This window comes from Poromitra crassiceps, assembly GCF_964638095.1.
Source record: "Poromitra crassiceps genome assembly, chromosome: 15".
NCBI classification, from domain to species: Eukaryota; Metazoa; Chordata; class Actinopteri; order Beryciformes; family Melamphaidae; genus Poromitra; species Poromitra crassiceps.
This window is the reverse complement of record NC_139634.1, coordinates 36,981,789-36,998,927: the sequence shown is the minus strand read 5'-3', so window position 1 is coordinate 36,998,927 and position 17,139 is coordinate 36,981,789. Positions and strand designations below refer to the sequence as shown.

At 41.8% G+C, this 17,139-nt stretch overlaps 1 protein-coding gene across 1 annotated transcript; it reads right to left on the bottom strand.

Moving 5' to 3' along the window:
* Window positions 1-1,358: 1,358 nt before the first annotated feature.
* On the bottom strand, window positions 1,359-16,823 carry srp72 (signal recognition particle 72; the record flags this gene model as incomplete). The annotated part of the gene is made up of 19 exons (XM_083651443.1): window positions 1,359-2,572; window positions 2,710-2,869; window positions 3,236-3,273; window positions 3,399-3,536; window positions 4,298-4,375; window positions 4,886-4,989; window positions 6,556-6,651; window positions 7,093-7,157; window positions 7,670-7,742; window positions 8,143-8,271; window positions 9,131-9,262; window positions 9,515-9,572; window positions 9,842-9,966; window positions 11,311-11,342; window positions 11,440-11,551; window positions 12,765-12,908; window positions 15,186-15,309; window positions 15,547-15,667; window positions 16,724-16,823. The coding sequence occupies 19 exons, from the start codon at window positions 16,821-16,823 to the stop codon at window positions 2,392-2,394; spliced, it is 2,010 nt and encodes a 669-aa protein (XP_083507569.1). The 3' UTR covers window positions 1,359-2,391.
* Window positions 16,824-17,139: the final 316 nt, after the last annotated feature.

Below are 17,139 nucleotides of genomic sequence, written 5' to 3'. Positions count from 1 at the left end.
CAGCTCTTCAGGTGTACCCCCGTTCTTTTCCATGGGTGTACCAGCTGCGCGTGCTCAGACGGCGTTCTGCATTCTTCTTCTTTGGAGTTTTATGGCGGTTGGCAACCTTAAAGTTGCATTGCCATCACCTACTGGACTTTAGCAGTTTCACAGTACAAACTAAAAGGCTGTTGTAACTAGCCTGGGTAAACCCATCCCCCACGTGACCTGCTCTCAGACCTCTGTCACTAGTGACTGGGAACTGAGAGAGCAGGTCACGTGGGGGCTGGGTTTACCTAGGCTATGTTGTAACTGCCTTAGCACGCACGCGCGCGCGCACACACACACACCAAAGAGCAATATACCCTTTTCACAACAACCATTTTGAGGTGGTAAAGCGGAAAGTAAAGCAGGTGTAACATGCCATTAATGATGGTTCCATTCCATTCAAGGTGTCCAAAACGGTTGCTGTGAAAAGGGCCTATGGGTGTGTCATCATGGCATGCATACATTTGGAATGCGTTACCATCAGCAAATATAAATTAGTCCAATACACACACAAAACAAAGAGCGATAGACCCTTTTCACAACAACAATTGTGAGGTGGTAAAGCAGGAAGTAAAGCAGGTGGAACCATGCCATTAATGATGGTTCCATTCCATTTAGGTGTGCCAGTGCCATGGTCCTCATCAATGTTATTGGTTACACCTGCTTTACTTCAGACTTTACCACCTCAAAACGGTTGCTGTGAAAAGCGCCTATGGGGGTGTCATGCATGCATACATTTGGAATGTGTTACCATATCAGCAAATATAAATTAGTCCAATTGAAAAAAGGCACCCTAAAGACAAAGTGATGTCTTAAGATAATGCAGTCTTAAGACACAGAAAATGTCTTAAGATATTCAGTCTTGAAGACAGAAAATCTTGTCTCAAGACGTGCACGTTCATGTCTTAAGACACAGAAAATGTCTTAAGATATTCAGTCTTGAAGACATGCACTTGCATGTCTTAAGACATAGAAAATGTGTCTTAAGATGTTCAATGTCTTCAAGACACAGATTGAAAATCCGGCTCTTATGTCTCAAGACGGGCACTTTCTTGTCTTAAGGTTAGGGTTAGGGTTAACCCTAACCCTAACCCTTGTCTTAAGACACAACTGCATGTCTTCAGTTTTAGTCTCAAGAGGTCTTGAGACCTCTTGACCATGCAAAATGTCTCAAGACATCTTAAGACATCTCAAGACAATGGTTATGACTGGGTATGTATTAGAGGCAACCTGCTGCAACAATTTAACTCATTCTCCCAGAAAGCCCTTTGAGCCAAGTAAGTGGAGGAAAAATCCAGATCCACTCCAGACTGAATAACAGAAGGGCCATGTTGCCGTTGTCAAGGAACACCATTTATTAAGACGTAACAAAATGGGACACGTGTTCAGCCAAAATAGTCACTTTCTTTATGTTAAACTTGTTGCTAAAACAACGTGAAACTGACATACTTCAATTCAAGAATTACAATTATTTTGCTTAAATTGAGACCCAGATTGAAAAATAAATATTCTTTAACGTTGCATCTGCCACCTGTCTGTTTTTGGTTGATAAGGTCAGCTGATTTGAAGTATAGGATCATAGATCAAGGAAATTGATGCTCACAGCCAGAGTATGGCATTCTAATACTCAGGCCCTGGAAAATTAATGGCAATGCCCCCCCCCCCCCCAATGAAAACCTTTATAGTCCTTGCAAAGGCGGTCGTCTTCTTAAAATGTCCTAAAAATAAAGAGTTTTGACTTCTCCGGATCAAGGCAAATGCAGTAGGATGACACTAAATCCAATTTCTCAATGATGAAAAGAAAATGTCAATGGAGCCATAACAGCTCATCAAGCTTTCTTTGTGCCATCTCAGGCACTGACATTTGCTGAGTATCGCTGTGATCTCAAACACGTAATAACAAAAATCAAAACACACAAAGTAAAAGAACAAAACATTTTAGGAAACAGTCTGCTTTTTGCCGAACCAAAATGTTAATTTCAGTAGAATTCACCGTGAATAAAAAATAATAATTGGATCCGTATTTGAAGTATGCATCTCAACAAAAGAGCGGGCCCCTCCTGCCGGAAACACAAAAACAAATGAGGTCTTGGGCCATTTCGAGAGACACTCCGACAATTTCTCTTCTGTACCAAATCAAGGAGGTAGCAAGGCAAAGGGGGGGCCTTTTCTCAGCTCCTATACAATAACCAAGACATTACTTGTACACATTTGAATGGATGGTCTTAAAAAAGAGAAAAACTAAAACTTGGAACTTGAAACATAAAAAAAAGAAAAAAAAAGACAAAGCTTATGATTTTCCGTTGACAGTGTATCCCATGGGCCCTCTCTCTGCCTCAGGTGTTTGCGAACCTCTGACTAGTACTACCATCCTCCCTTGCCTCCTTTCTTCTTCTTCTGTGGAGCCTTCTTGCGGGTGGCGCCCGAGGCGGTGGGTTTCTGCTGCCGCGGGGGGACCACGTTGGCGGCGGCGGCCGGGGCCGACCCGGAGGCGGAGCCCGGTCTGGGGGAGGTGGGCGGGCTGCTGGCCGTCTTACTGGCATCGCTGGAAGAGATTAAGAACCATTTTGATTTTATAGTCCTACGTGGGAAAACCGCTTTTCCACAGCTCATGGACATTATATGAAGATCTTGTTCTGGAGGCATTTCACATTCATTTAGGAAAAGTAGGAGTTGACCTACAGCTCGGCGGCAGCTCCTGCCGTTGCTCCCTGTGTGCCTTTGCCTATCTGCTCCTTCTTCTTCCCCTTCTTCTTGCCTCTGTAATAGGCACGCTCCCTCATGGGCAGCCATCGCTCGGGGTCAGGGGTCGCTTTGGGGTCACAGTTCTTGGGCAACTTGCCTGACAAGAAGAACATCAATGGGACAGATCTGTGGTCAGTGACTACACAGGGTTAAAGATAAGTTTGTAACCAATCTTCATTCATCAATATTCCAAATGCACAGCTGATTACATCTTAAAGGGGCAGTAAAGAACATTTATACTACCCCATAGCACAAAATAACTAATACATCTATAGGGCTGTTGATGATCAATCCCAATAACTCAATGATTCATTATTTGGCCAGCGGCTGAGATTTCTGGCTTTCAAAACCCACTTTCTGGCCCCTACTCCATTTTGGAATGAAACCTCCCCTCTACTCCCTGGAAGTTCAAGATATTTGGTGGCATGTTGACTGATTCGTTCATGGTCACGCACTGGCATACCTTTCTTTTTCTTCCTCTTCTTTTTGACCTCGCCTTGGCTGTGAAGAGAACGTAAACCCATCAGGATAAAAGCGGCAAATGTGCATCTGCCTCGCCTCTCTAAATACGTCTTTAGCAAGAAACACTGGAAATGTGTTCGCATGTTCTGCACATCATAATATACCCTTGCTCGTTGGGAAGGTTTTCTCCTGTGACCTTAGCGGCCTTCTTCCTGACGTAGTTAGCCCCATGGGAGTTCTCCAGCTCGTCCACGTCCACGTTGAAAGACATGGTGTCTGGGGAGGGGAGGTGCTTGCTGAGGCTGGAGAAAATGGCTAAGGATATATTCGCTTGGCGGCATAAAAGGAAAAGAAACAAAACGAAAAGAAGAAAAAGACAACAGTTTAGCTCAGTCATTATACAGCCTGGGACACAGTTACAGGGTCTATATGGCAATAACAGGGTATCTGTGGCGTCTTGAAAAGTATTAAAAGTTGATAAATCAATTTAGGGAAAATTTAAATATCATGATATCGTCCCAGATCGACCGCAGACCCCTGAATTTAATCGATATCATATCGTGGCAGGCAGACTTTGTGATATCAGCAAATATCATATCGTCGTCCAAAGGGTGGTGAACTTTTTGTGGACCGACCAAATGACAGAGTGACTTATAGAGCTGCTGGCCGCAGCTAAAAAGTTGAAAAGATCATAGCAGAATAGGTCGAGAACACCAAATGCATTTAGCGTCTCGGCACATGTGGAACTTACATATGTTAGGGAACGTATTTATAGTGGAAACAACTAGGTCTTAATTCTCTCTAATGTATCGATAGTAGGCAGGACCACTGCAAATTGTCTTTCACTCTGGACACCCACACCGTTTGATGCTCCTGATCTTGGGTTCACTACTACCTGAGGTCCTCAGGGTCTGAAGGAGCTTCACATGCAACAGCCTTTTTTCTGCCTCTACCCCACGTGTGTAATACAACAGCATACAACTCAACAGCAGTTTAATCGTGGATCACCGATATACAAATCTGGTACGTTCCATTTCAAACATTTCACCATGTGAAAGGATACGATTTAGCTTTATCCGTGTCAACCAGGGAGTAGGCTGAGATGAGCTGTGCCAGCGTGTGGATGTCGTTGGTGTTCTGCCTGTATAAGAGGGAAAAACAATGTTGCATTTAATTCCTGTGAAAAGGGGAAATTCCAGCAAGATTTGCAGTCCTGAGAATAAGGATTTTATTAGTAAAACCGAATATCCTGATCATCACCTGACAAATATGCAAGTTTTTTTTAAAGGTATACAATATACAAACATGTAAATGCACACACCTGTACATACATATGTTTATCATTTAAATATAGGTATGAATGCTATTATGCGTTTATTTTCTTATTTTTGGAATACAATTTGTGTGTTTCTTGTTGCTCCGCAAGTAGTTTTGTTCAAGCGCTCTATACATCAATTTGACTTTGCCATTTGAAAGCAGTCCCAAACATTTGGACTACCGGTACTTACACTGCAAAGACACTTCTAACAAAAAAAAAGCACATTGCCAGCTGAGCTGTGGGATCAGTTATATGAAACATGCTGTTGTTGTTTTCCCTCCAAATACTCCAGACATGTCGAAGTACAATACTGTTTTGCACGGCTGTACTCACTTCCACAGCTGCTCTAGATCACTGATGGCTTCTTTTTTACGTCCGTACTTCAGTTTGAAATTAGCAGCTTCTCGTACCAGAGCCAAGTGTGAAGAGGATCCAGGCTAGTGAGGGAGAGAGGAATGGGGCAATCAAACAATGGAACCATGTCTTCAGATGTCCTAACTTGGTTTGCATATTGGCTTGTCCTTTTTCAGAATACATATAGAGAGCCGCAGGGATGACGTATTTTTGTAGTCAGAACGCGGAAGTCCCGGACTTCCTGGTTCTTCACTGTTTCTGTCTATGGGATTTTTGAATGGGTTTTTGCCGCGATGCTTCAAATAAGGTCTCTGGGCAAGGCAAGCTTAATCAAACGCGAACCAGAGTTCAGTCGGATAATCTTCACGCATGAGGACCACTTTCATGAGTTTTGTAGCGTAAATGCGAGCCCTAGAAGTAAAAAGCTTGAGCTAAGCTAATCCAGAACTACACACTGTCGCATAGGCTTCCACGTCACGTCAGCACTCAACCTGGACTGTTGTTGATGTGCACTGCTTACCCCGGGCTGAACCAGGTGAGGGAAAGAGAATTTCCGTGTTCGTCCTTTGAAGTGGTGACGTTATTGACGTATATATCCCCGTCGACTCAACAATGTAGTCTCATTTAGCCGTTTGCTAGCTAGCCGCCCTTTTACGTAAAAGCTTCAAAACTCATAAAAGTGGTCCTCGTGTGTGAAGATGATATTACAAAAACACTGGTTCGCGTTTGATCAAGCCAGCGTTGCCCAGAGAGATTATTAGAAGCATTGCGCCAAAAACCCATTCAAAACTCCCATAGGCAAAAACAGTGAAGAACCAGGAGTGGTAGCACCGATGATTTCCGGACTCGTTCCTGCAGCTCTCTATTAACCACACATGTAAGCCTTGACAGTGTAGGTTGAATCACCATCGTATTGTACTTATCAGAGATAGTGACTAGCAAGTACCAAAACAGTATGCAACTATTTCATAAAAAAAATAATATATATATATCCTTAGAAAAGTTTCTCCTCAAAAACATCAATTTTAACCCACTAAATACAGTGTGGTTGTGGTCAGACGCTGCCCCCTGCCTGATTTTGGTGCTGTTAACAGTTTGTTTGGCTGTGCCGGGACGTATTTGGGCAGATAAATTGTGTAGAGGTCCACGTGGGGCTGTATAACCCCCAGCCAATAACATTGCTCACAGTGCAAGAGCCCAGCCAATAGCATCGCTAAGATGTTCTGAGCCAATCCCTCAGCAGAGCGGACATAAAACTAGGAAATAGAGCTCCTTCCCAGATCAGCTTTTGAGCTGTTTGCAGCTCATCCCTTGATGGTTTGGAGGTATGTGTGTGTTTATTTGTGTTTTTGTAACATACCCGTTGTGAAACTATCAGAAAGAAACATTTAATCCCTGCATTTGAAGGGTTTACCGGCGCTCTCCCTCTCCACATAAACACAGCCTCGCTCGACCGCATGAACACAGAACACACACGGCGCAGCATCTCTCAACATAAACACACTGCCACACTTTTGTATAATTATATGTGTGTGTTTTTTTTATGAAGTAGTTGCATAGTAAACCTTTAAACAGATTATTTCGTGGAATATATCGTCTCAAAATTGTTTTGGGTGAACAGATAAGGCATAAAAATATCAGACACAAACCTGTTGGGACTGGTAGTGTTGAATAGCTTGACTAAAAATGTCAATGGCGCTATCGATGTCTTCTTCGTGGGTGTACATTGTCACTAGAGCCGATACCTGAGGAAACACACACAGGTTAGCCGGACGCCATGGGAGACACAAGGTGAATGAATGGCCATCCACTTAGGGGGTAACAACCAACAAACACTGAAAGATCTGTTAAAACAATAAGTGGCTCGAAAAATGGTCAAAAATGGAAAATAGACTGCTGGTTCTGTCGAAAAAATAAAAACCAATACCTTTACCTGGATATCTCACTACTATAATAAGGTAAAGGGGTTCCACAACGGGGTTCCACAATTGCTTAACTGTGTGCATGCGCGAAATGCAGAGCGCGCCGTGGTAGAAATGAGCGCGCAAAGCTAGAAATTAGTGCATGATATTTCTAGTATGAAATAAACAGACATATACAGTACTATAATAAATATAATATTTGTTGTCATATCAGGTACTTTTTCCCCAACACAGAAACTCAGTGCAACACTAAATCACACTTACCATGCCTTGTTTGTGCTTGAAATCTTCAATTGACTTCAGGATGTCACAGGCTTTCGTAACATGACCTGTAGAACCAAAAACAAGCTCTTATGGCACGAGTCCCCGAAGAACGGATCATATGAGAAGACAAATATGTCCTTTACAACCATGGTTAAGCCCATAGATTAACATTGTTCAGATGACATCTCTAGAAACCAGGGCTAGGTATTGAAAAATCGGTACAGTGGCAATTCTGCTATATGATTATTGATTCTTAAGCATCAAAAAAGTTGAGAATAGTCAGATTCTTCCATCGCAACTCATTGTTCCTTCTTGTCTATGGATCATTTTACTCGGGTTATCCGTTGAATCCCCGCAATGAAATGTGCTTTCATTTGACAAAAAAGGTACTGAAAAGTATCGCCGTGGAATCAGAAAGACATTTTAAGGCTGGAAAAAGGCATAGCAAAATTAGAAACGTTACCCAGTACTAGTAGTAAGTAAAAATAACAATATTAAGTTTTCAATTGTTTTCATTGTCTGTGTGCTTTATAAATGACAGCATAAACCGTTAAACAGTCTAAAAACATGCCAATACCTTGCGTCAAATAGAGTTGTGCCATTGTCAGTTTTATACCAGACGCACTCTCTGGATGTTGATCTGAGAATTGCTGAAAAGGAAAAAGCACAAGCAGTTAGCATGGTTTTGTAAATGTACTAAAATCGTCATCACAATAGTTTTTCACCAATCGAATACGAAATCATTCTTTTAAAATAAGATTTAACAAACTAAATAATCTTGACTGTTCATGAGACCAAGTGGTTATGGAGTCCTAAGGGGAGGAACAGTAACATCTAAGATCACACTGACACATATCAATTATGCCTTATATTAAATGCAACTAAGGGATGAATTGACAATGAAATCTTACATTTTAAATTTTAGCCCTTTTGCACACTATTATGCAGAGCAGCAGAAAATGAGCACAGCAGTAGAATAGATCGATAGAATAGACTAAATATGTGTCATGTAGTAAATCGTTCTCTGTGGTGATTGCTGTAGCTACTTACCTGCAGCAACTCTATGCCCTTAATGTGCTGCTTCTCCCTGCACAGCTGGGCAACCTGGATCAGGACCGGCCGAGGGTGACCCGGGTTCTGAGACTGGAGACTGGACGACAGCTTTCTGCACTGGTCGGCCTGTTGGGAGAAGACCGCAACAAACAATTCTGATTCATCGTGGAATTTCCTCTATTCTGGGTAACAGTAGGATTGATTGAATCACTAAGGATGATAAATGTACTAGAATTTGTCCTGGTGACATTGGTGCAGACATGGAAAACTGCCACGCCCCTTTTCTTTTCTAAATAGCCGACACTCAAAAGGAAGCAGATGCAAGGTGGACAGAAAGTGTCTTGTTTTGGAAACTTGGTGTCTTTTTAGGCAGAGCAAAGTGAAGAGAATGTCACGTTCAAAATTAATTATAGTTTCAGTTCAATACGGTTAATGCTTTCAATTACCATACAGGTCAGCATGATGAACATCAACTGGATTATTTAGCATGTGACTTCGCCATACATAAGATTAAAAAAATTCCAACTGATTATTGTGTAAGGTTAAACACAAGTTTACAAGCTTCACTTCAACCTATGAACCTAACTAGGGATGAAACGATAACCGGTTTAATGACAAACCGTGATCAAATTCCCGACGGTAACGTACCATTCCAAATGTTCATTATTATTAAAACTGTGTTATCGTGATTACCGTGTTTACTGTGCTTAAAGCGCTTTAAAAACACAGTAAATGTGGTCCATCATCAACCAAATTTAGCAACAGTCTCCCACAGGCAGGTGTGCAGCCTTGGTGAAATGGTTTCAGTGAATGTATCGGTACTTTTTGAACATTTTCATCTCATTTTAACAATGACGCGATAATACTGATAACCATGGTAATTTTGGTCACTATAACCGTGATATGAAATTCTCACAACGTTTCATCTCTAAAACTAACTCTTGCTGTAATAGCCAATATGGCAGCTATTCAACCACAACCATACCTGGTTAGTGTACATGGCCAACAGGGCTTTGTTGAAGTCTATCGCCTGCAGCTGCTTCTTGGCCAGCTTGTATTCCACACCTTCAGCATTCGTCAGTTTCACCTTCTTCTTCGAGTCGAACACATTTTGGTCCTGGAAGAACAGAGAGGACGTTAATCTACTAAACAGCAGGATGAAAACATTTTCATTTGGAATTTCACTTTTCATAGACATCTGTTGGAAGAGATTACGGTAATACGTTATTAGCAGCGAGTTCTACCTTGGGATTTCTGACAAGAGGATCCAGAGATTTGCATAGCCAAAATATTGATGATTCATTGTGTGATAGGCTATGGCTAGTTTCATAAATTCATATTTAGGTTGTAAAGTTTGTCATCTACCCACCTTGTTTATTGTAATGATGTTGTTGGCAGTCACAGCAAGCAGCCCCACATCTGATGGCCTGCAATGAAACCACAACAATTATAGTGTATTGTGGAATTTCTATTTAATACCCTGCTTTGTGAACAAAGACTACTGACAAAAATAAGTTGTTCTTTAAAGCTTTTAGTGTGGCTGTCTCAGTTGTTTCTGTGACATTTTGTGGTTTATATTCGATATGAAACAAAACAGACTTCAGATGTAGCAATGAAAGCACGACTATGACACCAATAAACCACACACATAATCCAACAGGCTAATGCATGGCATGCACAACTGCCATGAACTCACTTGAGCTTGATGACCTGGTTGTAGAGCTGCAGCGCCTCCTCTGTCCGCCCTTGTAACTGCATGATGTAGGCCATCTGAGAATGGATGACGGCCAGCTCTGACTCAATGTCTTCCTCCGTCACATCCTGCAAGGGACAAAGCAGTAACATCAGATGCCAGACGTAGGGGAAAGATGGCCAAGCATCTGCATGGTTTATATATATTAAGTACAAAACACAACATTAAGAGAACATTGAATGTATGAGGACTGTGTACACCCATACTACATTGTCAGATTCTTACAATGTAGGCCAACATTCCTTCCTTGTCAAAAACCAAAATCTCAATCATGTCAAAAGTCTATCTTCAGGGTTCCCACATGGTTTACATTTTATAAGCCTTAATTTTTGGAAGAGATTTTGGTTGGTGTTCAGTATGATTTTCACCAATAGTCATCTTGTCCCGGCTAACTATACAGCATCACTCTATAGATGAAGATTATTCTTGACATTCTTTACAACAACAGAACAGCATCAGAATGTGTGAGATGACAGCATATGTAGTCGTAAGAATATCAGGACACTACAATAATATTCTTTCATACATTTACAAACTTCTTTGAGCCATTTCTAAACTTCTGGAAATACGAAGATGACAGATTATCCTATACATTTCCAGACTTTATTTTCTTTTGATCTCTTGATCTTGATTCTGCAAGATCTGTGCATGGAAACATATAGGCCTACAAAATGCACATCATCACCAATCTAGTCTCAAGTATCTTCCAGAGTCGAAGTTAGGGGTGACGGGTGACGCGCCTAGCTGGTTTCTCATGGACCCCTTGTGTGAGATCCCAGGAACAATATCTCCTACAAGCACTTTATGCAGCTGGTAATCACATAAAAAACTCTTGTAACGGGACAAGCCCCGTCTTTTATTGTCACACGAACACCACAATACATGCATGCGGCCACAACACACTCATGCTGACGGTGGCCGGTGAAAAGTGTCCTCTGCATTTAACCCATCCAGGCATGTCCTTTCCTCCGAGGGGCAGGCCAGGAGCAGTGGTCGCTTTCTCGTACAGCGCCCGGGGACCAACTTCGGATGTTGTCGTCGCTGGTCGGATGACGATGACGATCTGATCTTGTGCATGTTTTTAGTGGGGGGTTATATACGGAGGAACCCCCTGGGGGAGCACGGGGAGAACATGCAAACTCCACACAGAGAGAAGGGCCCTTACGATGAGATACCCCACCTGGGCAGTAGGCACTGAAGATATGGGGGGGAACACAACCACAGTGCCCAGTGTCCCAGGCGAGAATCGAACTGAGGCGACAGCTCTACCACTGAGCCACCGTGCTCACATAGTCTTGTTTGTGCATGAAAAACACTACAAGAGAAAGCCTGACTTCCTTGGAAATAGGTTGAGTCTTGACTGGTTTACACAGAGAACTTTGAACATTTCCGAAAAGCAGTGCAACACTTACAGTATCGTCCGCCAAGGAAACCCGGCAAAGCTCTGAAAAAGTAAACAATCAAAGTGAGTGAAAATGCCAGAGCTGGATGAACCTGACACTTGACAGGAAATGCCAAAATGAAATTAGACTGATGATGACCTTCTGCTTGTTGTAGTTTATTGAGGGCCTCTGTGAGCTGTCCCTGGCCAATCAGAGTGCAGGCAGCGTTGTAGCACAGCTCATATGTCGTCTCAGGTAAGCCTAGATCGTCCTGCAGTAAAAACAAAACACAAAAAACACACACAAATACACATCAGTAGGGGTGTCACAATATATCGTCCCACGAAATTTCGCGATAGTAAAACGTCACGATATGTATCGTTGAGATGAAATCTCATATCGCAAAAAAAAAAAAAAAAAAAAATTTTTTTTTTTTTTTTTTTTCAAAAAATAGACTAAGAAACGTCTTTGTTTGTTGAAGTTCAATGTGTGGAAAGTAGTTCAGTTGAACAAGTCTCTGAAGAGACACATGATAAGTTATACAGGAGAGAAACCATTCAATTGAGTTTCTGGCAAAACTGTTTACTTGACAGGAAAAACTGAAGATGCATAAAAAATAGATTAAGAAAAGTCTTGTTGTTTGAGTTTGAAGAAAAACTGAAGATGCATAATGAGAATTTATACTGCTGAGAAACCTTTTAGTTCAAAGTAAATCTAAGTGACGGTGTAACTCATTCTATTTCAAGATAAGCCTTATCTCCAATCTCATGTTTTTTCTAGTTGTTATTGTAATAACAATTTCCCACAACAGCATGTTTTGTATTTGTGTATTTCAAATAAAATACTACTTTTCCAGTCATATATTGTCATTATTCAAGTTTAAAAAAATATTGTTAAAATCGTATCGTATCGTATCGTTATCGTGAACCCAGTATTGTGATACGTATCGTATCGTGAACTGAGTGTATCGTGACACCCCTACACATCAGTATCACCAAGTACAATAAATGTACAGAAAACTGTATTGGTGACACTAGTGCTGTGACAAACTCTCGGTTAAGGAAGGACTAGCCTGCTGCACCCTTCTTTGCTGGTGTTCATACTACCGTAGTTAATAACACACGAAGAAATAGCTGAATGTGATCCGTCCAAAACTGCTAGCTATCAGATGTCAACATCCGTCTCCTCAGATCCATAAACCTGTGTGTTTTGGGGTTGTTTCCTGCAGTTGCTTGGAGTTCATTCTCACACCTAATGAACCACACCGCAGTTCTCATTTTCTCGCTTGAACCAAACTTGACCAAACCAACAAAACTAAAAAGGAGTATATTCTCCAGCCTCCAGATTCTAACAAACTGCTCCAAACATGCTTCGTGTGAACGTTTGTTTTACTGCATTAATTTGAAGTCGTTCTGGTTAAGAGTGTCAGCTGAATGATATGCGTGTTCAAAATGTAAATGCAAAAGTGTTGTAAAGGCGCTCACCGAACAGGCCTCCTCCCATTGGCTCATGGCGGCCACCACAGCAGACAGGTTGGTCTTCCTCTCCTCCTCATACTCATCCTGGGAGTTCCTGATCAGGTCTGTGTAGACGGCCTTGCAGTCGTCATAGCGCTCCAGTCTGTACAGCTGGCCAATGAAAACAGGCAGTTCCAGTCAGCTGATTATTACTCTTCATACTCAGCCAAAAGAATGGGAAGGAAAACTCTGCAGACTTCATCATTTATTTTAAAGAGCAGGTCTTGTTTGGGTTAGACTAATATTGATTGAACAGTATTCACCTTATGTAGCCACGCCCATTTGACCCGGTTCTGTGGCCGTCCTACGACTTCCGGCAAAAAAAAGAAAAAAAAATGGCTGGCTGCTCCAATATAATCTAACTCTGAATTAACTAATACTTTAGCCAATTGTATGTAACATACCAAATAAAAGCAAACGGCAATGTCTAAGAATGCAATGCCATGTAACTGACTCGTTAATTCTCGCATTCCAGGGAATTATGTTAACGTGTGCGGGTCTTATAGACGTAAGTGGCTCGAGCTGCGCTCGGAGGAGAGAAAACCTTCTGAAGCTTTCTTTGTTGGAGTCCAGGTATGTTTTACAAGAAAGTGCTCGTCATTGTCGACGATAACGTTATCTGACCTGGCTAACAGTGGATACTCGCTTGCTTGCTGTGTACCGAGCTCAAAGTAGTAGGCTATGTTTTTGTTTTACACCCTGCGCTGTCCGCTACAAAAACAACTCTCTTCTTCATGACGTTCTTTCATATTTGGCGCCGTGACCGCCGGAAGTGTTAGACGGACCCGGAAGAATTTGGCCCACTGTAAGGTCTGAACATAAGGTGAATATCGGGCTGATACATAGACTGTATAAAGAAAGAAAAAACATCGCATGGATGCATAACTGGGACGTATCCTCAGTGATGTACCCTGGGGTCATAGGATGTTTCGGGTCTCGCAACATCATACACCCTCGCCCAGGTGACCCAGCCGGGGCTGGCCAAGCCCCAACTTACGTCCCAGTAGCTACCCACGGTCAGCCCTATAGGGAGGGTCGAAGGTGGTCATGCGGTCAGGGCCACTCAATCCGCTGCTCCGGAACTACTCTGCCGGGACCGGGGGAGGGAGAGGGCTCTGGTACGTAGAGGGACCGGGCTCTGTGGGTTGCCACCCGGCCGGGTTCCTCCCTCGTCTCACCAGGTCTACGACCTGTGCGCTGCACCAGACTCCCCCGCTCCAAACATCTCATTCCGAGGTGATGGTATCTTAGTGGATACCATGCAGTACCAGTACTTGCTGGCACTGCAGTCTCCACTTGCGGCTTGAATGGCCCTCCTAAAAGGCCTCTCGTGGGTTTTTGGGCTTCTTCCTCACGGAAGACGCAGGCTGGGGAGCTAACCCATACTGCTACCCGGGTGCCGTCCCTGTTCCGGCTGTCAACTGACTCTCCAGTAGTCACCAGTCTTTCCTGGTTGTCACGTAGTCTATTCCTATGAGTCACTGGCTAGGCCAGGCTAACTAATAAAGAAAGAAAAAACATCGCATGGATGCATAACTGGGACGTATCCTCAGTGATGTATAAAATATGGACGTCATGACAGCTCCTCAAAAGTGAAGCTAAAACTTCTCGATCGCCACCTTGTGGATGCCATCCACAGTTTGGCTCATGTCGGTTGGGATATGAGCAGCAAAAAAAAAATTACATGTGAAATAAATGTTTCACAAATATGGTTCCTGCCATTTTAAGTAGTTCTTATCACACTAATGTATGATTACACATTCATTTATTATTATATTTATCAATATTATGTTGGTTGTTTATGGGGAGCCATAGAGGATACTTTTTTTTTATAAAGTTCTTATCGTCAACAAATCCTATGAAAATGACAAAATCAACAATGCATTTTCCCTACTTCTGTTACCATACGACTTCCCATGTCCCCTTTTTAGCCTTCAAACCGGAAGTCTCCAATTGTAAGCGAACAAAGCTTTAAATACAGCTCACAAAGACACAGATTCAATTTTAAAAATCACTAACCACGAAAAAGCCAAGCTATTGTAGTTAATATTACCCAATCAAATTTAAATGGGAACAAATTCTTAATTACGACAGGGACTATTTTCAGTGCTACAGAACTTCTTTCCTGAGATTGAAAGTATTTTCCACCCTGACAAGAATAACATTTGAAGAAACATTGAATACTTGTTGTTACAGTGGCTATCAGCAGTTTGGCGGATCCATTGAGGATCTTCAAAAACCCATATATTGGTCAAACCAAATGTCGTGCCTTTTTGGTGACATTTCACTCAAGAGTTATGGCGAGCAGGAAAGCTGTCCCTTACACTCAAGTATGCATATACACACGTACATAAATGTGCATTGAACAATTATCATTTGGTTACTTACCACTTGACCATAGAGCTCCTTCAGCTTGTCTGTCTGCTCAGATGCATTTTCAATGGTCTTCAGGGCACTTTCCACTCTGTTCAGCCGGTACTCACAGTACGCCTTCTCGAAAACAACAAGGTCACTGAAGGGACGACAGAAAAAATATATATAATAAACATTGCCAAAAACAAGATAGTTTCAATGGGTAGAATATGGCATCAACACTGCAAAAACTGAATAGAGCTATCATATTATTTGATAATTAGGATGGAAGTCTACCAAAAATGGCATCTGCTTTCATATTAAGACTGCACAGTTACTATTAAGCAAGTTAAGAGTTTACAACAGGTGAAACCGACACTGACAGTTTATAACATACCTGCCAAGCACTTTTGAACTGGTGTTCATGACATTCAGCGCCTCTTTGAAGCTGCCATTTTGAACAAGGCATACGATTTTACAGTGAAGGGCTGTCACATCATCCCTGACTTCGTGCAAAACTGCAACAGAAATCAACACAAACACATATCAAAACCCATTAGCTAAAAGCAGTGTTGGGAAAGTTACTGAAAATTGGTAATTAGTTACAGTTACTAGTTACTTCTCTCAAAAGGTAATTTAATTACTTTAAAGTTACCAGTTACTTCAAAGTAATTAGTTACTAGGGAAAGTAACTTTTGCGTTACTTTTAAAAGTCCGCTTCGATTGTTATTAATGCACACATTATGTTAGTGTTGCTGTGCCACAGTGTGGCATTGAACATTCGCTTATTGGGGAGGCTTATAGCCTATCAAGGTCCTTAGCCTCTGGGGCTCTGGCTGCAGCTCTTTCCCCGGACTAGGTCTGAGGATCAGAAACTGGGTAATCCTCTGAAGTTGTCCGTTATTTTCATGTCCTAAAGTAACTAGTAACTAGTCCAGTTACTATTTTAGTAACTGTAACTGAGTTACTGAATTTGAAAAAGTAATTAGTTAGATTACTAGTTACTGAAAAAGGTAGTTAAGTTACAGTAACTAGTTACTTAGTAACTAGTTACTCCCAACACTGGCTAAAAGTTAAAATCTACAGCAAACATGCGTCAACCAAATACTGCGATTTTATGGACTGAAAAATAGTCGGGACATTTGCTAACAGATTGATTACACAATCTAGTTAGTTAACATTTTGTTTATTGTTTACACTCACAGATCAACTGCAGTGATGAGCAGCTAAACCTTTCATCCATGATAGCTAACTAGGGACACGTCACTAGTCAGCAAGCACATTTCTGGGGCACATTTTTCGTAATCTACCCTAAACAAAACAACGCGAAAATGTATCATTTGGTAGCTATAGTCCCAAGGTCTGTGACGAGACCAGTACTTTGGCATACGAAGCCAGGTCGGTGTTTGTATTCCGCAAATAACTGGCTAACTGACGTTAGCCTAGCGAAATGCTAACAGCTGCTGCTAGCTAGCTGATCACCGCCCTGCTGTAGCAAGACGAGCAGAGATGCAGGCATGTGATCACTGATCTGCAGATCAACAGCAGCTCCAAGCAACGGCATGAAACCCTACTTTTGTTCAGAGCTTTCAGGGCTCTGGTGTAGTCTCCATTCTGTCCACAGCGGTTCACTTCGGTCCACAGCATAGCAACCGAGCCCCCTCCACTCGCCATTTTCGTTGCATGAGTGGAGTTCTCAGATTGGCGGAAGCAGAAGGCATACACTTCCGGGTTGATTGAGAAATAATAAATCGTCATAAATTATTTGCACATTATTAATCAATTCAGTGAGGACATAACGCTACATAGAGGTAAGAGATTGACGTTGAAGAAACATTTACGTTTGTTGAGTAGTATAGTTAATAGTTAATTCATTTCAAATTAAACTTAAAAAGCATATCAGATGTTTTTCGCAAAATGAAAAGCCAATTTATTAATTGCCACTATAATTTATTTAACACGTATAGGTGATTAGGTTACAAAGATCACA